The sequence below is a fragment of the Notolabrus celidotus genome, chromosome 12, assembly GCF_009762535.1.
Source record: "Notolabrus celidotus isolate fNotCel1 chromosome 12, fNotCel1.pri, whole genome shotgun sequence".
NCBI classification, from domain to species: domain Eukaryota; kingdom Metazoa; phylum Chordata; class Actinopteri; order Labriformes; family Labridae; genus Notolabrus; species Notolabrus celidotus.
In genome coordinates this window covers 32307877-32330120 of record NC_048283.1, presented here as the reverse complement: position 1 = coordinate 32330120, position 22244 = coordinate 32307877, and the positions used below count along the sequence as shown (strand labels likewise).

General features: G+C 41.2%; 1 protein-coding gene across 2 annotated transcripts in view; it reads left to right on the top strand.

Annotated features, from left to right (window-relative positions):
• The window catches only part of bckdhb (branched chain keto acid dehydrogenase E1 subunit beta), a 90938-nt gene that overhangs the window by 11010 nt on the left and 57684 nt on the right, over positions 1-22244 (top strand). For both annotated transcript variants that reach the window (XM_034698359.1, XM_034698358.1), the window contains exons 4-6: positions 5650-5783; positions 11421-11576; positions 16917-17025. In XM_034698359.1, the coding sequence (XP_034554250.1) occupies positions 5650-5783; positions 11421-11576; positions 16917-17025 (399 nt within the window). The remainder of the gene's footprint in view (positions 1-5649; positions 5784-11420; positions 11577-16916; positions 17026-22244) is intronic.

The following is a 22244-nucleotide window of genomic DNA, read 5'->3' as shown; positions in this document are numbered from 1 at the left end:
AACTGTATACTGTGTTGTATACTGGTATCAGTTAGAGTATTGTTTTGAGTAGTGCACTCCCCTTTAGGGTTACTAAGGGTTATGGACAGAGTGATGTTGTTTCCCACAGTGCAGTGAATGCATCACGGTTATTCACTGTTCAGTTGTACTAAGGTCGCTGTTAGAAATGCACTTCCTTTTCCCACATCCTGAAAGTATATTTAATGAAGTGTATTGATTTTAGTAGGGATGGGCAATGATTTTCGAATATTCAAATACACTCCGGATATTTTCTCATTTTAAAAGTACATTTTTTCATTGTTTTACCGGTGTCTGGTTGTAATACAATATTCCCGCCAGACGGTGGCTATAGAGCATCTTAAAGCTGTTTGCTAACCGCATTAGGAAACAGAAGAAGAAGAATGTTAACTGCATTAATTAGCAAAAGAAGAAGAAGAAAAACAGTAGTGACAGTCGTGGTGATTTTTTCCGTTTCTGAATCTCACACTACTACAGTCATGGCCAAAAGTTTTGAGAATGACACAACTATTAATTTTCACAAAGTCTGCTGTTTCAGTTTTTCTAATGGCAATTTGCATATACTCCAGAATGTTATGAGGAGTGATCAGCTCAACTGCAATTAATTGCAAAGTCCCTCTTTGCCTTGAAAATGAACTTTATCACCAAAAACACATTTCCACTGCATTTCAGCCCTGCCACAAAAGGACCAGCTAACATCATTTCAATGACACACAGGTGTCACACACATTAACACAGGTGTGAGTGTTGATGAGGACAAGGCTGGCGATCAATCTGTCATGATTGAGTGACTGGGCACTTTAAAAGGAAGATGGTGCATGACACCATTGTTCCTCATCTGTTAGCCATGGTTACCTGCAAGGAAACACGTGCAGCCATCATTGCCTGAAAAGGGCCTAACAGGGAAGTTTATAGCAGCGAGTAAGATTGCACCTCAGTCAACCTTCTATCGAATTATCAAGAACTTCAAGGAGAGAGGTTCAATTGTTGCCAAACAGGCTCCAGGGCGCCCAAGAAAGTCCAGCAAGCGCCAGGACCGTCTCCTGAAGGTGTTACAGCTGCGGGATCGGGCCACCACCAGTGCAGAGCTTGCTCAGGAATGGCAGCAGGCAGGTGTGAGTGCATCTGCACGCACAGTGAGGCGAAGACTTTTGGAGGAAGGCCTGGTGTCAAGGAGAGCAGCAAAGAAGCCACTTCTCTCCAGTAAAAACATCAGGGACAGACTGATATTCTGCAGAAGGTACAGGGACTGGACTGCTGAGGACTGGGGTAAAGTCATTTTCTCTGATGAATCCCCTTTCCGATTGTTTGGGGCATCTGGAGGAAGGCTTGTTCGGAGAAGACGAGGTGAGCGCTACCATCACTCCTGTCTCTTGCCAACAGTGAAGCATCCTGAGACCATTCATGTGTGGGGTTGCTTTTCGGTCAAGGGAGTGGGCTCTCTCACAATCTTGCCTAAAAACACAGCCATGAATAAAGAATGGTACCAGAACGTCCTCCGAGAGCAACTTCTCCCAACCATCCAAGGGCAGTTTGGTGATGAAGAATGTCTTTTCCAGCATGATGGAGCACCTTGCCATAAAGCAAAAGTCATAACAAAATGGCTCGGGGAACAAAACATTAAGATTTTTTTGGCCCTTGGCCAGGAAGCTCCCCAGATCTTAATCCCATTGAGAACTTGTGGTCAATCCTCAAGAGGCGGCTGGACAATCAAAAACCCACAAATTCTGACAAACTCCAAGCATTGATTATGCAAGAATGGACTGCCATCAGTCAGGATTTGGTCCAGAAGTTGATTGACAGCATGCCAGGGAGAATTGCAGAGGTCTTGAAAAAGAAGGGTCAACACTGCAAATATTGACTTATTGCATGAATTCTGTGTAATTCTCAATAAAAGCTTTTGATACTTATGAAATGCTTCTAATTGTATTTCATTATACCATAGAAACCTCTGACAAAAACACCTAAAAACCCTGAAGCAGCAGACTTTGTGAAAATGTAATATTTGTGTCATTCTCAAAACTTTTGGCCATGACTGTACACACGTATTTCCAGAGACCGAGCATGGCTGTAAAATATAAACACACGCTATTCGAATAATCGTCGAATAGATGCCAATGATTATCGGATAGTGTTTTGTCTTGAAATGCTCATCCCTAGTTTTAAGTGAATAGTTAACTCAGAGTCGACACAGTGTCAGACTTACAAATCTGCTTTGAGCTGCTAGGTTTTGCGTTTTCTTCCGCGGTGCTGTTGCTTGTTTCAGCTGTGTTTATATTCCTCGCGAAACGTCTTTAAGCCCCGCCTACCTCTACCCTGCAACATGATTGGCTGTTCAATGCCGTCTTCTTCTTCCGTCTAATGTTGGGTGGCAACCAAGTGGCAACCTCCAGGTGTGATAATTGAAGCCGAATGCAGAGGTGTTTAAAAACTACAGTTTCTCTAGTGTCCACTTGAGGCTGGGTCCAGAAGTACCAGAAACCACATACACACCAATTCAAAGGAGACGATCTTTACAGCAGAAATAAACATGTTTACAGCCTGGTTCAAAAAATGAGTGTAGTCTGGATAGATCATAATGCTGCAATTTCAAAGATATTTAGATTACGAGTTTTCCATTACGAGAGGCACAGCTGACTTGATTGACAGGAGGGAACACTGTAGCTTTTGGCGAGGAGGCTCAAAGCCCGCCTCTTTACGTTACACAATCGCTTGACAGCAGTTATGTTGAGTTCAACATTTCCAATATGGTCCCCGCTGACTATTGGCTTCAAAACAGTGCCTCAGAAACAGATGGGTGACGTCCGTTATGTATGTCAATTTTTTTTTTTTTTTTTACTTTTTATTTATATACTTTTTTCAATTGACACACAACAAGCACACATACATACAGGAGATGTATTCCCTTGCACTTAATATTTACATCTTAATGAGAAAATGACCTATAACTAGAATCGTCGTCATTACATTCTTATCTTAATTCACAGTATAGATTCATTACTTATAGTTTACATTTACAGAGGTGTATTTAGGGAAAAACTGAACTGGAATCAATAAATCAAATCAAATCAAATAAATAAGTAAATAAATAAATAAATAAAACAAGAGGTGACTAGAGCTCAGGCATCGCCTGTATCACTGGTGCCCATGTATTGAGAAACTTGTTTGTCTTCAGCTGTAACCTTGCTGTGATTTTTTTCCATTATAAGGACAGCTTTAACTCTGCCTCTCCATTGCGAAATGATGGGAGGAAGCGGATTCAACCAGGACATTGTAATTGTTTTTTTGGCAATTAAAAGCAAAATTCTTAGTAAAGATATTAAGTCTGCATCTTTAATGTTATCAGGGGTTATGCCGAGTATGAAGAGAGAAGGATTTAAAGAAAATGTGATCCCAAAGATTTGTTGGAGTTCTGTTTGGATGTTTTTCCAAAAATCACTAAGTTTTGGGCATTCCCAAAATATATGTGTGAAGTTCCCGACTTATATGTCAATTATTTCTACAGTCTATGGTGGCAATTAGCGTTTAAGGCTCATTAGCGCCCCCTCCCTTTCCAGTGGTTGGGGGGGCGTTGTCACATGTTTATTTATATCAAATTTTTATCAAACATTTTTAAAATTTATATTGAGAAAAATGATATCACGATAATTATTGTTATGGAAATATCACCCAGCCCTACTTTGACATGTAGCTTCTAATGCAGCTTCCTTCTGAAGTTTGAACCCACAGAGAGCGATGCATCGTCAGTTAATTAATGTAGTCATTTAGATTCCTTTTGGTATTGGGCAGTGAGGATTTTCCCTTCAGGAGAATCTGGAAGGTCCAGTTTCATTCTGCAGTCGACAGTCAGACAACAAACATAAATCACAAGGGTGACAGGAATGAAAAAAAGACTTGACAATAGCATCAAACTGTTTTGTTTTTATCTGAGTGGCTTTTGGAAACTGATGCTGAGTTGAAGAAATCTTTGTGGCTTTAAAAAATCCACTTTTAGGAAAAGTTAGCAACTTTTCGAACACAATGTTTTCTGTGTGTTTTGGTAATCTGGGAACAGCCAATTTTTGGATTTTTCCCTCTTTTTAATATCATTAAGCAGCTCATTGTGTCCTCAGCTCGTCCCGTAAAACAGCTTGCCTCAACACATTACAGCGCAGAGACGCCACCAAAATGTTCTTTTCTTGTTTATTATTGTATAAAAACAGGACAGAATAATTCAGCATCAAGAGAAAGTTTGTTTGACGTTCATTTTGAGTTTAATTTGTGTGTTTTCCTTTTCATCTGCGAGGAGCCTGAAATGGAGCCCACAGGAGCGAGCTCTGCTTTTTGTTTTCATTGACGTCAGAATTGTTGACCTTTTGGAGAGGGATCATTATTTTCCATCTCATCCTTGTGTACAGTGACGAGCACTAAGCTGTTTTTATCCCTCTCATCACAGAAAGGGATGCTGCACACCTCTGCCAGCCGCTGCTATTATACAGAGCAGAGGTTAATGCAGAGTGGACACACTATATGAATGGGGGCGGATGCATTCACCTTGGTGATTCAGCCCTCCCGTCGCTGGCTGCAGGCTACCGGCTACTGCCTACATCTGATGGATGTTTCCCTGAAAACAGGAGCACACATTGACCCCACTCGCTGACTGGCTCTCCCTACCACTCGTGTGTGTGTGTGTGTGTGCGTCTGAGTGTGCTGCCTTTTACATGGAGGGCAGCGTTTGTGTCAGACAGAATTGACTATAAAAGTGACCCAAACTTGGTGTCTATTTAAAGACGCATTCTTCACCCGTGTGAACTACTGAGTGGCAAAAATAAACACAAGCCAGAATCTGATAATCACACAGCATGTTTATGTGGCAAAGCTTGGTTGTAGTTTTCTCGTCATTACTTTGCTTATTACTCTCTGCTTTGATGACACACTAAAATACGTCCGTCGGTTTTATTCGTCACATATGTCACACTCTCATGAAGCTGCATATTTGAGGTCGGCTTCACTCTGAGCGGCACAGCATGGCATTCTGCTCCTTCATTGTTAATTCCCTAAAGGGGGTTGAAGGACTGTGGTGGCTTATTAAACTTTCGGGAGCATGCAGAAGGTCAAATGAGGGCAACTTTTACTGCAGAGACGCGCACTTCCCAGCACAACTGAAAAAAGACCGGACTGGCAAATACACAAAGATGAGAGCAAAAAATAACACACTCTACCCCAAATATAGAGTCCCACTCCTGCGGCTCTCTGAAATTACAGGGTGGAGGGTGGAAAGAAGAAGAAAAAAATCTTCAGTTTTGACTCTGTGGGGGTTGTGTAAGCATCCCAGGGTTGGTTAGTTACAGCTGAGGAGGAGTTGTCATTTTGTCACTTCATTTATTTTAGGCCTGCATGGCATCTGAAGAGAGAGAATGAGTTGCTATTTCATCTCTGAAGTGTGGGATGTGGGCTTGACTGTGTTATCAGGAAACCCTGTTATTCATATGACACCCTCTACAATTGTGGTCAGTGGTCCTAAGTCAATGAGATACACACTGGGCTGTTATTCATTAGATCCAAAAATGAGCTTTGTTTCCCACACAGCAGCCAGTGCTCGCCTCCATCTTCATTGTTTGACCCTCCTGTCTTCTTCTAATGTCTCCCCAGGCAAGGACAGAGTCTTTAACACTCCGCTATGTGAGCAGGGGATCGTGGGATTTGGTATCGGTGTGGCTACTGCTGGGGCTACCGCCATCGCTGAGATCCAGTTTGCTGACTACATCTACCCTGCATTTGACCAGGTAAGGAGAGCCACAGCCGTGCAGGAGCATTGGTCAATGTAACAAACCATTCCAGGGTTTTCTTGGTTAAAAAGAGACTTACTTCAATCATTCACCTGGTGAAATTTTTTCTGTAGGATTGAAAAATGTCAGCACTCGCAATTCATTTGAAAAACTTTTAATGTCCAAAATCTGACAGTAGCAAAAAGAAAAGAAACAAACACGTTTCACGGCCAAATTCCACCAGATCCGTGTCTGGTTTGTCTCCGATCTGTCATGGCACCGGATCTGATAGGTTTCTATTCTAGTCAATGTGTTAACTTCCACTGGATCCACTCTGTTGCGTTCCGGCTGCGTCTCTGATCTGGCAGGTTGGAGCCCTCAGGATCAGATATGCTAGACTTCTATTTTTGCCGGATGCCGGAGCACGACACATCAATCTCAACAGAGCAGATGGAGCGGGACAGGAAGTCAGGCACCAAAACAAAATGAAACATCCGGTTAATTTTCAGAATAAAACACTCTGTGTTATCACCAGATCGTATTTCACTTAACTACAACAACAAACCGTCATGATGAGCGGAGCCAGGCCTGGAGTCAACAGGTCAGAGGTTTTCAGAGGACCAGAAAGACAACATGGATGAGGAGAGGAGGAGGAGGAGAATCCTTGATTCATTGATTACCGCGGGTAAACCTCCGTCACATGTCTCCAGCTGTCCGGCGGTCCTGCTCCGTGCTGCATTCCGAAAACACAACCGGTGGGTGTTGATGGATGAGAGAGGATGGAGCCGGACCACAGCAGATCAGAGTCGGACTGGACACGGATCTGGTGGAAGTCCCGTGTCAGCCCTAGGCTTTCTTCAGCGTCTCACCAACTGGGTGGGTGTGTCCAAATTATCACAATTGCTGCCAGGTGACTCAAAAAATGATACAAAATAATTAACACAAGTCACTAAAAACAGAAATAAAAATAAAAAATAATTAAAAAAATAGTTAAAAAAAACAAACACTCAAAATACACAAACAAAAGACAAATATTAAAATAAACCTTGACAACTTCTCCACTGTGCGATCAGAAAATGGATTACCAAAATACAAAATTACAAATTTTACAGAAAACAGGAGAAAGACAACTCCTCATTCTGCACGGTTAAAACATGTGAAATTGCCATCAGGTGGAGAGCTGAGAAAGCGAGAAGGTTTTACATAGAAGTCAGACTTTACCAATAAGTTACTGGGTGTTTTGGAAGCAAAAATTAGAGGGTTGACAAACTCATGGCCCACAAGGGGGTCACTCAGTAGAATATGCAAATGTCTCTTAACAACCTCTTTTATTGACGGTGAGAGAGGTGAAAACGTTGTGGATTTTTTTAAGCATGCCAAATCTCTTTCTTAAAATGTTGTCTTTTATAATAAATCAGAAGTCTGACTGGTTGCTGCAGCTTCAAGGTTAAAGTCTACTGTCCTCCATTGAGCTCACAGTGCCTAAGGACACCACGTGTTCATGCCGTAGAGACCAGAAGTCCCTCAAAGTATGAACACTTAGAAATCAAATGTCATTTACAGTTATGGCACCGATGTGGTCCAAGAGAAACCTCTGTTTGAAAGGTATATCTCCGTAGGTATGAGGTTAAAGAGACAATGGTTGGACGAAAGCTCACACACGTAAATCTGAAAATCTGCTTTTAGCATCAAAAGTCCTTCCATCCAGTGTCATAACCCCGGGACACAAAGATATCACACAGTTATTACTGGAATCAGGTCGCTCATTCCTCCCTGTGATGGCTGCTTTTTTTTTTCTCCAAGCTCATGGAAGGAATTCTTTTCAGGGGCGATCCTGATGATGACTTCAGGACATCTCGTCTCTTACAATCATCAAATGAAAACCTTCTTTTCATCTGAATCACAAAAGAGGCTGAATGAGTCCTGTAGCTGTCTCCATGGCAGCATTATGTATGTCCTGTTTGCATCACCAAAAGCATGATGAGAACTGTATTGTGAAAAATCAGAGCATAATAATCATAAACAGAAGTGGAAGAAAAGACAGTAAGAAATATTCTTTATTGTAATGATGATAATAATAATGATAACTACTAATTTTATTATTATTATTATTATTATTATTATTATTATTATTATTATTATTATTATTATTAATAATAATAATATTATTATTAATATTATTGTTAGTAGTAGTAATGCTGAGGCTATGCTTTCAGTTTTAAGTTGCAGTACCACTCACAGACAGTACTTAGTCGCTGCCGTAGACGTCCTCCTGCTGTGGACGTTCCAGACTCCAGCTGATACAGACACGCTGGACTCCAGTGGCAACAGCTACTACTACTCATCTCATCACTATTATCTCTCTCTTACTCTCCTCCATCCCTCTCTCCAAACCCAACTCGCTCGAGGCAGATGGCTGTCTAACATGAGTCTGGTTCTGCTCGAGGTCTCTGCCTGTTAAAAGGAAGTTTTCCTGATAGCAAAGAGGTTAAAGGCCTGACTCAACCCCGCCTCTTTAACTCTCACTAGCTCAACATAAGTAAGGTTGAGGTCAGCATTTCTAATATGGCACCCGCCGACGATAGGCTTCAAAACAGATGGGTGACGTCACGGATATTACATCCATTTATTATACAGTCTGTGTTTCTACAGTCATGGCCAAAAGTTTTGAGAATGACACAAATATTACATTTTCACAAAGTCTGCTGTTTCAGTTTTTATAGTGGCAATTTGCATATACTCCAGAATGTTATGAGGAGTGATCAGCTCAACTGCAATTAATTGCAAAGTCCCTCTTTGCCTTGAAAATGAACTTTATCACCAAAAACACATTTCCACTGCATTTCAGCCCTGCCACAAAAGGACCAGCTAACATCATTTCAATGACACACAGGTGTCACACACATTAACACAGGTGTGGGTGTTGATGAGGACAAGGCTGGCGATCAATCTGTCATGATTGATTGACTGGACACTTTAAAAGGAAGATGGTGCATGACACCATTGTTCCTCATCTGTTAGCCATGGTTACCTGCAAGGAAACACATGCAGCCATCATTGCATTGCACAAAAAGGGCCTAACAGGGAAGTTTATAGCAGCGAGTAAGATTGCACCTCAGTCAACCGTCTATCCAATTATCAAGAACTTCAAGGAGAGAGGTTCAATTGTTGCCAAACAGGCTCCAGGGCGCCCAAGAAAGTCCAGCAAGCTCCAGGACCGTCTCCTGAAGGTGTTACAGCTGCGGGATCGGGCCACCACCAGTGCAGAGCTTGCTCAGGAGTGGCAGCAGGCAGGTGTGAGTGCATCTGCGCGCACAGTGAGGCGAAGACTTTTGGAGGAAGGCCTGGTGTCAAGGAGGGCAGCAAAGAAGCCACTTCTCTCCAGTAAAAACATCAGGGACAGACTGATATTCTGCAGAAGGTACAGGGACTGGACTGCTGAGGACTGGGGTAAAGTCATTTTCTCTGATGAATCCCCTTTCCGATTGTTTGGGGCATCTGGAGGAAGGCTTGTTCGGAGAAGACGAGGTGAGCGCTACCATCAGTCCTGTCTCTTGCCAACAGTGAAGCATCCTGAGACCATATATGTGTGGGGTTGCTTTTCGGTCAAGGGAGTGGGCTCTCTCACAATCTTGCCTAAAAACACAGCCATGAATAAAGAATGGTACCAGAACGTCCTCCGAGAGCAACTTCTCCCAACCATCCAAGGGCAGTTTGGTGATGAAGAATGCCTTTTCCAGCATGATGGAGCACCTTGCCATAAAGCAAAAGTCATAACCAAATGGCTCAGGGAACAAAACATTAAGATTTTGGGCCCTTGGCCAGGAAACTCCCCAGATCTTAATCCCATTGAGAACTTGTGGTCAATCCTCAAGAGGCGGGTGGACAATCAAAAACCCACAAATTCTGACAAACTCCAAGCATTGATTATGCAAAAATGGACTGCCATCAGTCAGGATTTGGTCTAGAAGTTGATTGACAGCATGCCAGGGAGAATTGCAGAGGTCTTGAAAAAGAAGGGTCAACACTGCAAATATTGACTTATTGCATGAATTCTGTGTAATTCTCAATAAAAGCTTTTGATACTTATGAAATGCTTCTAATTGTATTTCATTATACCACAGAAACATCTGACAAAAACACCTAAAAACCCTGAAGCAGCAGACTTTGTGAAAATGTAATATTTGTGTCATTCTCAAAACTTTTGGCCATGACTGTACTACTCGTCTCACCACTATTATCTCTCTCTTACTCTCCTCCATCCCTCTTTCCAACCCCAACTCGTTCGAGGCAGATGGCTGTCTAACATGAGTCTGGTTCTGCTCGAGGTCTCTGCCTGTTAAAAGGTAGTTTTCCTGATAGCAAAGAGGTTAAAGGCCTGACTCAACCCGCCTCTTTAACTCTCACTAGCTCAACATAAGTAAGGTTGAGGTCAGCATTTCTAATATGGCACCCGCCGACGATGGGCTTCAAAACAGATGGGTGGCGTCACGGATATTACATCCATTTATTATACAGTCTGTGTTTCTATGTCAGTCAAATGATGAATCCGTCCTGACAGGAGACAGTGTACTAGTGTCATACCTGTATGTGTGGTTTGTATCAATTGGACTTTTCTTGTACTACAACAATGATAAACAGTTGGTGTAGCTTTATTTGTGTAACAGAGATGTGACGCAAGATTCATTACCCTCAGAAGAAGGAAGGAAAATAAATACATTCCCTTTCCTAGCTTGGCAGATACAAATATAAGTGATTGTATTTATTTCCCTGACTTGTCCTCTGTCATATTTGTTCAGCATGTTGCTTGTTTCATGCAGGCGTTTAATAAACAGACCTCTATTTGTCTATCAGTTTGTATTTTACAAACCAGCTTTGTAATATCATTTCAACAGAACAAGCCCTTCTTTCCTCAGGAAGATAAACAGCATGAACGGTCGGAGCAGGGAACATCCCTGCTGTTTTACCATGTTGACTCGAGTGTCATTCTGTGTACTCTCTGCTCATGATGAATGGGAGTCCCTGCTTTGTCAAGGCAACGTCAAACAGAATATGTGACAATGGAGGCAGCTACTTAGAAGCTCCTGCTGCGGCGCTACAAACAGGGTATTAAATCTGTTGTTAGGCCTCGAGTATGCTGCCTCTCTCTCTCTCTCACTCTCACACTGTCTGTGCTCTCACTTAAGATGGTGCAGTCCAAACTGACCCCAGAGAGACATAAAAGCTGAATTAACAGCCCACCTGAGTTTCAGGAAGGAAAACTTGGGACACCTTTTTGGAGAAAGCCTACAATAAGAAAACTGTAGAAGAAGTTAGAAGAAACCAAACACCTGAGGTGAATGTGCTCGTTAAAAATTAAGTAGTGTTTTTAAAAGCATCAGGAGGAAATCCGAAGAGAGGGTGATTCACAAATGATGCCTAAATCAAGTGTCCACTGGTGTGGTCTCTTCAGAAAAACAAAAGAAAGCTCTTTTTTTACCTTTTGTTTGGGAGCTAGACACATTCTTATCTAGTTGAACCATGACACACCTAAACAACTACTTAGTACTTATATCAGATTGCTGTGATAGTTTCTTCATATCCTAGCGTTTTCATCTTTCTATGTAGACCAATGTGTGTTAACCTGTCTCCCCCCTCTCTCATGCATCTCTGCAGATCGTCAATGAAGCAGCTAAGTACCGCTACCGCTCTGGAAACCTGTTTGACTGTGGAAACCTCACCATCAGAGCTCCGTGGGGGTGTGTCGGTCACGGATCACTTTACCACTCCCAAAGCCCCGAGGCCTTCTTCGCCCACTGCCCTGGCATCAAGGTCAGAGCTATTACAGAATCTAGAAGGGCAGTTTCCTCTAAACTGACTTCATTTATTTGATCCCAACCAAGACTGCTCACTTTTAAATGTGATGGGTTGTGTTTGTTACAAGTCTCCAGGTGTGTGTTATTATATCACTTTTATTAACCGTAGTAACAGTAGCAGAAAAAAATTCCTGGGGATGAAAATGATAAGTTTATAGTTCATTTAAAGCAGCCAAAAAATCCGCAGCAGACATATTGGTTCAGTTTATTCGGTTTGATTGCATCAGAGCCGTGCAGAAAATACATGAATCTGAAAAACTGGAGGTGCAATGTATCACATTGAGCCTCTAGCTTGTGTACATATGCTTGTGCCTTCACTCTGTCACACACCAGGGATGCACAATATTATTCCCATCCTATTGATATTGGCAGATATGAAAATGTTCTATACTATTTATGGCTGACATGTTGCCATATTAATTCTGCACACACAATGACAGCATGTTGACTGGAAGTATTTTGAAGTGTCGGTGTCAGTCAGTCAGACAGTCAGACAGACAGACAGACAGACAGACAGACATGCTTGTAAAGCACAGCTGATAAAAAGAGGAACAAAATTACTCTATAACACGAGCTAGTGTTACTCTCTGTAACACTAGCGGTTTAATTGTGCATCTCATGAACCGTCATCCTATCGCTATAGGCATTATTATCGTTACTGTTATCGGTACCGGTATCTGTATTCTTATCACTATCGTTATCGGCATTGTTTTTGGAGGTATCGATATCCTTATCCGCATTGTTAACGTTATTGTTATCGGTACCGGTGTCTGTATTGTTATTAGGGGTTTGCCAAAATAGCGATACTACGATATATCGCGTTATTTCGTCATGCCATACGTTATCGATACACTGGCACCAAATATTGATATTTAAAGAATAAACATACAGATGTTCTAAACAGATTCTCTCACAAAAGCCTGCTACAGTTTTGATTTACAGAGTCACTATTTCAAGCCTCCACATGATGGCGCTTAACAAGAGTGGGTGCTGCGGTAGAGTACTCTTTGAGAGGAAATAAAAAGAAGAAGAAAAAGAAAATGATGCAAGGCGGAGGACTAGCAGCAGAGAAAAACACCTGAAAGATGCACCGTCCAATTTCAAATCTAAGTCTGGGTCCACTTCGGCTTTTACTATTCTGACAATGTAACAACACTTGATAAAGAGTTTGCAGAGCTTAGCGTGGAGGAGAGGACGGTTCACGACGCTAATGCTAATCCTGTAAGCAAGCTGCCCATGTGTACAGTAGATACTTTGTTTTACTTGGCTGTCGTTCGTGTGAAATTGATTGACAATGTTTTGTAATTCCTGTGAAATGGATTCAGTGCAGTCAATACATTCTGAATTTCTTCAGTGACACAGATGTCGTGATGTATCGTGGATGATATTTCTTGCAATATATAGATTATCGCAGAATCGCTGTATCGTGATAGTATCGCTATCGTGGGCAAAATATCGTGATAATATCGTATCGCGAGGGACCTGGTGATACCCAGCCCTAATTGTTATCGCTCATCTTTATAATCATATTGGTATTGTTATCGGTAGGTATCGTTAGCGTTATCAGTATCGGTGTCGATATCGTTATCGCTACAGGCATCATTATCGTATGGGTATTGTTATCAGTACCGGTATCAGTATCTGTATTGGCGAAGATAAGTTTGAAATATAGACATATCTGATGAAACCTGCAAAATCGGTCCCCCTATCCCACACACAGTTCCACTAAAAACAGCAGCCATTTAAAACAATACTGTCACTGTACAGTGTGTTGTAACACAGAAGCATAAACAAACCACAATGTGAAGAAAGCTGCTCTTGTTGTGGTCGAAGGCTTCCCTATTTGCAATGATAGCACTGTGACAGTCTATGTATAGAGATGGATGACTTGGGAAATGCACAAACATATTGTGCCTCAGTGCTGTGACAACTCCTCAGTGCTATAAATTAAGTTGTATATAAATGTCATTGCTTAACGATAAACACACAAGCTTCAGCCTTGTGAAAGACGAGAGACAGCTTCCTACTCCGACTCTGTACGTGTGAAAAGGGCATAAAAAGGAAAATGACGCTTTTATATGACTGACATGGACATAACAGCATGTGCTCAAAGTAAACAAGTGGGTCTTAAAATGTCAGGATTTAACCTCCCCTCACTGAGCGTACATATAATCATCATCATCATCAAAGTTTCTCACACCCCACACACTGGGAATCACTGCTTCCACATGGACTGTCTATTGCTGAGAGCAGTAAACATGTTGTCTGCTAGCAAAGGTCAGACTGATAAATGTTAATGTTGTGTAAACTATCAGCTTTCACAGTTAGCTCTATCAGACCAGACACACCGGCTGGATTCAGAGTCTGTCTGATGTTAAAATGATACCTGGATTCTGAGCTAGAGATCATTTAGAGAGGAAATATTAGACACATTCAAACGCCATAGAATTAAAATAAACAATACAGTTGCATTGTAGTCAATCAAACAAAGGGTTATGTGCACTTTTTATGGTCTGTAGATGAAAGAGGTCTGTGTTGAACTCCCAGCAAACTGTACTAGTGTACTAGGTGGACCATGTCAAAGCTTATTGGTCAGTTTTATTCTATTACTAACCCATTACACAGTGCAAGTCTGCAGAGTTTTGTTATGCCTGGGACTACAGAGGAGAATTAGCCTAGTGGCTAACTCTGGTATATTAAAGGTAGGCGCACACATCCAGGTCCTGAAGTACTGGGTGCTGGACAGAAGTAGCAGATGTGGAAGGTAGATGAGTCCGCACTAGGGATTTTCTGTAATCAATCTTTGGAAATGTTAACGATCAATTATCGACTATCGTTTTCCCCCTGAATCAAATTTCCCTTCATGACACAATGTATATAACGGACAGTATTGAATATCTACGGGTCATATTGAGGTGGTGAAAATGTTAAACACGCTGAATATCAACGTGTGGAGCAGGCTCATAATCTCTGTGGACATACAGTCATAAAGTGAAGGCTCAGACTTCAACAAGGGAACTGAACAGAAACATGTTTCAGACTCAGTGTCCAGTTTTCTGTCTACTCGTTCTTATTGAGAAAAATAAGCATGTGAACGTGGTCAGGTGTCAGCCGGGAGCGCAACCGGGTCATAATCAGTCCGATGGTGGGGAAAAAAAGCGCTCGTGGAGACCTGTCACTCAGCTGCAGCCTCCAGCTGAGCGTCTCCGCTGTGCGCAACACCTTCAGTCAGCTGATCACATCCAAACATGCTTTAAACTTCAAACACCTCCCTGATAGCTGAACCAAATATGAGACCACATGATGTTTGTTCCACGTGATAGAAAATCGAAACGAAAACATGTGTTCGAGTACGTTCTTAACAATCAATTAATCGATAATTGATAAATTGTTGACATCCCTAGTCCACACACCAGAAGCTGTTCCAAATAGCATTTATTGAAAAAGTATCACCATGAGTGTTGTTTCGGGCTGCTGCCCTTCATCAGACACCTTAACTCTGGTATATTAACTAGTGATGGGTACGATTACTCAAGTACTCGCCATTGACCCCATTACTCGAATAGCATTTTGGTACTCGCCCACCTGGCAGCATAACTTGAACTCATACAGCATTACATGTGTGACCATGTGCTTTTTGTTTTCACCTAACTGAATATACTAGGTAGGCAAATAATTAACGGGTTATAAACATATGACTTCTCCGGCCACGGCTTCAGCTTTAGAACACACCGAGCCAGATTTCAGCAAAAACAACAGTTTTACAGCAACTACAGCAACTCTCTAGGAACATATTATTCCACCAAAAGCATAACAGACACAGAACCGTCTGCGACACCTGAGACATGTCAGTTAAAAAAAGTAATGTCTGGAAGTACTTCGAAAAAAACAATGAAGTTAATGTGCAGTGCAAGATATGTGGTGTTAAACTTGCATACCATAGAAATACTAGTTTGATGCTTAACCACATACGCTTAAAGCACAAGGAGAAAACAGCGGAGACAGATGACAGGCAGTCTCGTCTTTTGCTCGCCCTGTTAGCACACGTCGGTGTGATGAAACCAGAGTGGAGAAGATTAGCCTGCTAATAACCAAAATGGTAACTGGAGATATGCTCCCATTAAGTTTTGTGGAAGGAGAAGGCTTCAAAGAGCTGATCACGTTAGTTGAGCTACCATCAAAGAGAACAGCTACAAGAGTGTAAAAGATGTCTGAAGAAAAGGCAGCAGAACTTACTACAATATTTATTTTTGTTTACAGTTAAAAAAAAAAAATTGCGAGTACTCAAGTAATCGTTCATTAGGAAATTTGAGTAATTGAGTACAAGGATTACTGTAAATTCCCATCCCTAATATTAACATGGATGCTATGCTGAAATGTTCATTAATATGCACTGTCCCTTTAATTGAATAAATAAACACTGCCAAATCACAGCTCATCCTACAAATGTTTTTTTTACACTTTTACACTGAATCTGTGACGGAGTAATATCGAGGTCCCCGTGTGTGATTTTATGACACATCATGGTGTTGCAGTGTCACGAGAGGCACACACACAGAGAGCTATTCCACCCTGCTAGCTCCGACATTTACAGTGTCGCTGTCCTCCCTTACATCTCTGCCACTACCTCTGATAGTGGCTCAGTCCCACCTTTCTGCCTCTGGGACATTTATGGGGATGTATTAGGGGCGTTGTCAAGTTCTTTCATTTTTATGCAGCGTCCCAACTTGAAAGGACAGACAGACAATCAGACCAAAAGTGACTGGACTCCACTCAAATTAGTCAACGTGTATCTTATTTTCCTCCTTTTATTTGATTTCTTTCATCCCAGAGTTTTTCAGACACAGTTCCCAATAATTAGGTGAAAAACCTTTAAATAAAGGAATAAATAAGACAACATTATTGTAACATATCTTTTGTTTATTTATTTATTTGTGTGTTCTGCATAGCAGCATACGTTTTAGTCATACTAAATAGATACTTATTTTTGTAAACTCACCTAGGATAGAGTACATTTTATTTCTAATATTATAAATATATAATATAAATATATATTTTAATATCTTAAAGCCTAGTTAATTATGATTAGTTAATTTTTCTACTGTTTTTATTCTATTTTTACAGTTTGACTTCACAGGCGTAAAGGTCCCAACTTGAATTGGCAATGTAAAAATAGCTGCTCTTTGAAAAGAGAGATTAGCTCAAGGGTTAAGTTTGGAAAAAGACATTTGTAATTTGAATTGAATCCAGTTTTGATACATCTTGGGTCTCATACAGTTCATCCTGTGCTCCTCAGGTCGTCATACCTCGTGGCCCAGTTCAAGCAAAAGGACTGCTCCTCTCCTGCATCGCAGACAACAACCCCTGCATATTCTTCGAACCCAAGATCCTGTACAGAGCAGCAGGTGAGCTGGAGCGTGCAAAATACATCTGAAGTCTACTTGTAACTGCTCACTTGTTTAATTTGTCACCCCCTGACGTGCAGCCTTCCTCCAGCATCGTGCCTCACTAGCTCTTGTTCTGTCCGCTCGGTCTCTTTCATTGAAAGCAAATGTTCCCCCTGTTAGAGAAGTCATGCAAGACAAACAAACACTGTTCCATCTCTGCAAACAATATGAGATCAGCATGACCCCGAGTGTGAAGCAGACCTTCCAAATGGGCTGTGAAGTGTTGACAGTGTGGAGCTGAATCCTCTCCCCATCGTTGTGCGGGGAAGCTTGATTAAACTTGAGGACGGCATTGCTTTGTGCAGACAGCTGTGCCAAAGGTGTCGAGCCTTGCGGTTATAAACTATTTAGCATATGTTGGCAACTGTGGGGAAACAGCTCTGCCTTGGCTCCATAATAATAATATTCTGATACCTGTGATTAAAGCAGAAGTTTAAATAAGATGTTTGAGCTCATTAAAGTAATGAAAGACAGACCCAGGTTGGCACTACCAGCCTTGAATGGGCGCCTCTGATTTTCACAAGTTTTGTTGGTTTCCTCGCTTTGATAGGAGCCAGATGAGCCTGTGAAATATTATCGTTGACTGCTTCAATTGTTTCAATTAAGTCAATATGTTAGTAACCGTTGTCCAAAATATTTCTCTTGTTGCATTGCCATCTGATACTCAAACCACTCATCAGCATAAAGAACATGGATCTATTACTCACAGCTCCCTTTTGTTCCCTGAGCTTTGCAGCAAAAGGTAAAACGCCAAAGGACCATCGAGAACGAAATTCATCTGTTTGTGAAAAAGGATTTGGTTGTCGACAATAAGTAACATCCTGAGTACTCTCAGAGAACATGGAAAAAACAAAACCCAAAATGGAAACAACTTGAGCTTCACTATCCACCTATCATGACTATCAGACCAGGACAGTAGTATTGTAATATAGTGTAGGGATGGACATTTCAAGCCAAAGAAATGCCAACCAGTTTTGACCCTCATGGACCCTCACACTTGTGTGTTTTTTCCCTGATAATTAAATTTAAAACGTTGTGCCCTGAACAAGCAAAGACTTTTTAAACCTATTCCTATTGACTCAAGCTAGTGTGCCTGAAGACACCCCTCCCTGGTTTCCCCTTTTACGTCTAGTTCAGCTAAATTAAGTATCCTCTGCCATTCATTCTTCTATTCTCAGGTATGTACAAGTGCTTGAAATCCTTGAAAATGCTTGCACTTTAAAGGTGACATATCACGCTTTTTTCATCAATATATATTGGTCTAAGAGGTCCCCAAAACATGTATTAAAAGTTTATGCTCAAAAAAACACTTTGAAATCAGATTTTGGCATGCCTGAAAAACCCTCTTCTTTAGTCCTCCTCAGAACACTCTGTTTTCTCTCTGACCACGCCCCCTCAGGAAGTGGATGTGCCTCGGCTGTCCAGCACATTGATGTAATGTTTACATGTTGGCTGAATATACACGGCTGCCCACAGATCGCGTTACTTCAACCCTCTGAATCTGATCCAGAATCTGATCCTGACGGAGAGGCGCCTGTAGCAGGGACCTTTCTGAACCATTGGTCACAGATTTAGTGTTTCTTGTTGTTTTATTTATCAGTATGTCGAAGTGTGTCTTGGTACACAGCTACGGACATGTAGCTATGTGGCTATGCTAACTAGCGCTAGCACTTATCCATGATAAATAGAAATCATCCACTAGATCTTCAAATCTGCAGACGTGGGGAGTAAAAAGGACCTCTACCAGAAAGGCAGCAGGACCTTTCTGAACCATTGGTCACAGATTTAGTGTTTCTAGTTGTTTTATTTGTCAGTATGTCGACGTGTGTCTTGGTACACAGCTACAGCTACAGCTATGAACATGTAGCTATGTGGCTATGCTAATTTGCGCTAGCACTTATCCATGACAAATAAAAATCATCCACTAGATCTTCAAATCTGCAGACGTGGGGAGTAAAACCGACCTTTGTGTTTATTAAGACAGCCTACAACTAGCATGCCTCCCTCCTAAGCTCCTTGTTACCACACATTTGTGCAGGTAATGAAAAACGGAGGGGGGATTCAGTATTATTTTATACAGTCTATGGGCTGAACAAGCTCCCAGCTCTGACTCCGTGACAGACCGGATATTGTTGTTACGTAACAAAAACACTGAAGTCTGAAACGGCTCGTTTCACACACATTTACAGAAAGGTGGAGAAATCAGAACAGGGGCAGAATGGATTTTTTTCATTCTCTGGGGGTTTGTAGACATGCCAGGGACACGTATTTCAGGTAGAGAACCATTAAAAAGTCCATTTTGCATGATATGTCACCTTTAATGTTGTGTTTGGATTGGATTGAAAAATGCTTGAATTTTGGGTCTAAGTGCTTGTAACTCTACACTAAATATTAACCTTCTCCTCAACTTACCTAAGAACTCTATCACCAGAATGTCAGGATAAAAGTGTCCGGCTGTGAACACAGAGACGTTATTACTATAATTAAGTACTCTGTGTTTACTTCAACTTACAATGAATGAAATGTTCACTCACAGTCGTGTGGACTTTTATCATTGTTGTTGTTTTATTCCCTCAGTAGGGACAGTGGAGCGTCTAACATAATGAATCCACATCTCCTCCTCTCAGGATTTTCTTTCTCAAATGGGAATGTTAAGATTAAGAAGCAGAACCCGAGATTGTCTCATCAGCTTGCGCATAAAATTGAGCCAGCATATAATTAACCAGCGTCCGGCATTTAGAAAAAGCTTTTAAAAAAAGTTTGGCAGCAGAGTCAGATTATTTCTCTGTAGCTTGTAGCAGTAAGAGGCCTATTTTGCCCTACAGGGGGGCCGTTCCATGACTGTGTGACGTCACGTGAAAATGACAAATTCAGGGCACAAAAACGTTGCAATGATTTTCTTCTGCATGTTGAATGTTGGTGTTTGCTGCTTTTCTAGCCTGCAACAGGTTGTAAGACCAAACAAGTTTGAAATCTGACAACAATTAGTTTATTTGCACAACCAACTAAAAAATAGAAGAATGAAGATCAATCAACAAGTGGAAGTGCGAACATATGTGACAGTTTGTAAATGTCTGCGGGGAACAAAAAGGACATGACATGCAGGAGTAGAAGAGAAAGTGTTCCCAGAAGGTTTGGGTAGTTGTAGGAAAAACTACACCAGAGCCAGGTTTGGTTCAAAGAGATGATGAAGATCTGGAAACAACAATATCAGGGGAAAACAGAGTGGTGATACACAGAGACTGCCAGGGGTCGGTTTTGATACCGATCTTAGCATCATGAGAAGTTAAGAGATCGTGTATCTATGCTACGGTGAATGTTAGAGATGTCTTGCTTGCCATGCAAGTTCTTGCAGGATTTCAAGACCCGACTGATACCTAGGGTTGCAAAGGGGTGGAAAACTTCCGTAAAGTTTCCAGTAAATTTCCATGGGAAGTAAAGCTGGGGAATTTTGGAAACTTTCCATTTTTTCCATCAAAAGTGTGGTCCAGGATTCTAGAAATCATCTGTGCATGTGATGGAGGAATGCACAGTGCATGTAGGGGGCGTGGTCTCAATAGCCCTGTAGTAAGCAGTGTGCTATGTGCATGTGATTGAGGAATACCATAGATATTTATGCATTCCTTATTAAGAGCCAGCCTTCAATATAGTAAATTCCTGGTATATTCCCATTTATTCCCGTTAATTCTTATGGAAAGTTTCCAACTTTGAAAATTCAAGGAATTTTGCAACCCTACTGATACCATCTATAAGAGATCCATTTTCAAGAGCCTTTGAGGAGATATAGGACAGTTACTCAGCTCAACACATATCAGGGTTCCCACGTGTCCTGGAAAAACTGGAAAACCTGGAAAACAGTTGACCAGTTTTCCAGTACTGGAAAACACCTGGAAAATGGGAGAAAAGGTAAAATGTCCTGGAAAATCACAGATTGTCCTGGAAAATTATTCCAACATGACTATGTGCGACCTGACAAGGTTAAAAAAAAACACATCTCTATTCAACATTTGTGGCCATTTTTGTCATTCAGTTCTATTTAGGTCAATCTATGCTCTGATCCTTTTGTTTTTTTCTTAGCTTATTTTATATTTTTTGCAAAAAGAGAAAGCTGAGATGAGAGTTGCCCATCATTGTTGCTTGGTTGCACTAATAAAGTGAAGTGCTGTACATCTGCGGTTGCATTGTTCTATAATCAATTTGCCATATTTTTAAGCATGTAAGAGATGATTTCATGGATAGCCATAGACTGCATGTCTTCAATGTAGACTTCCACTGAGAGGAACATATTAGACTATTTAGTAACTAAATTAGGAACTCAATTTAGACTGTCATACCAGCTTGATCATCACTAAAAATGTCCTGGAAATGTCCTGGAAAATGATCTCTGGAAAAGAGTGGGAACCCTGACATATGTTAACATAGATTTGAAAGAAGATATGTTTCTAACCAGCTGCTTTTGTCAAGATTTGGTTAACATATATCACCTTATGCATCAACTCAGGTCAGGACATGTTGCCTTTTTTTTCTCACTGAGTTCAACAACTTCAGCAATGTCAAAATCATGCAAAAATACACTTTTGTCCATCTCAAATTGGGCATTTTTCCAGGTAGTGTTTATAAGAATATCAAATAATTGTATTTAATTGTATTTAACCAGGAAAACCTCCATTAAGATTAAACATATTTTACACAAGTTTCCTGGCCAACATCAACAGCAGCACATTTCAACAAAGTTACAGAAACACAACACTTAATTTATAAGCATGTCAACTTATCCTGGATCACATAACGGAAAGTCATCAATCAAAGCATCTAAAAGCTGATGCATCTTCCTCCAAAGCTTTCAAAACATTTTAAAAGACCCGCTCCATCAGACCCGTTCTCTCATGTCCGTGGGAAACGTTTTATCTTTAGGCCTAGCGCCAAGAGTGTTCCAGCTGGTCCCAACTGCACAGTCCTCCTGTTTTGGAGTGTCATTGTTTGGGCTAACTAGCCGTGTGTTAGCAGGTACATGTCTGCTGCTCTGACCCCATGGAAGAGTGGTGTCATTCCCGCATAGTCCATTCACTTCCACATTCACTTCTATCCGATGCATCTTTGTTTCCAGCACAGCAATTTTCTGAAGGATCTTCTGAAAATCGTCCACAGTGAAAGGAGGCATTTTGGTTCCAGTTAGC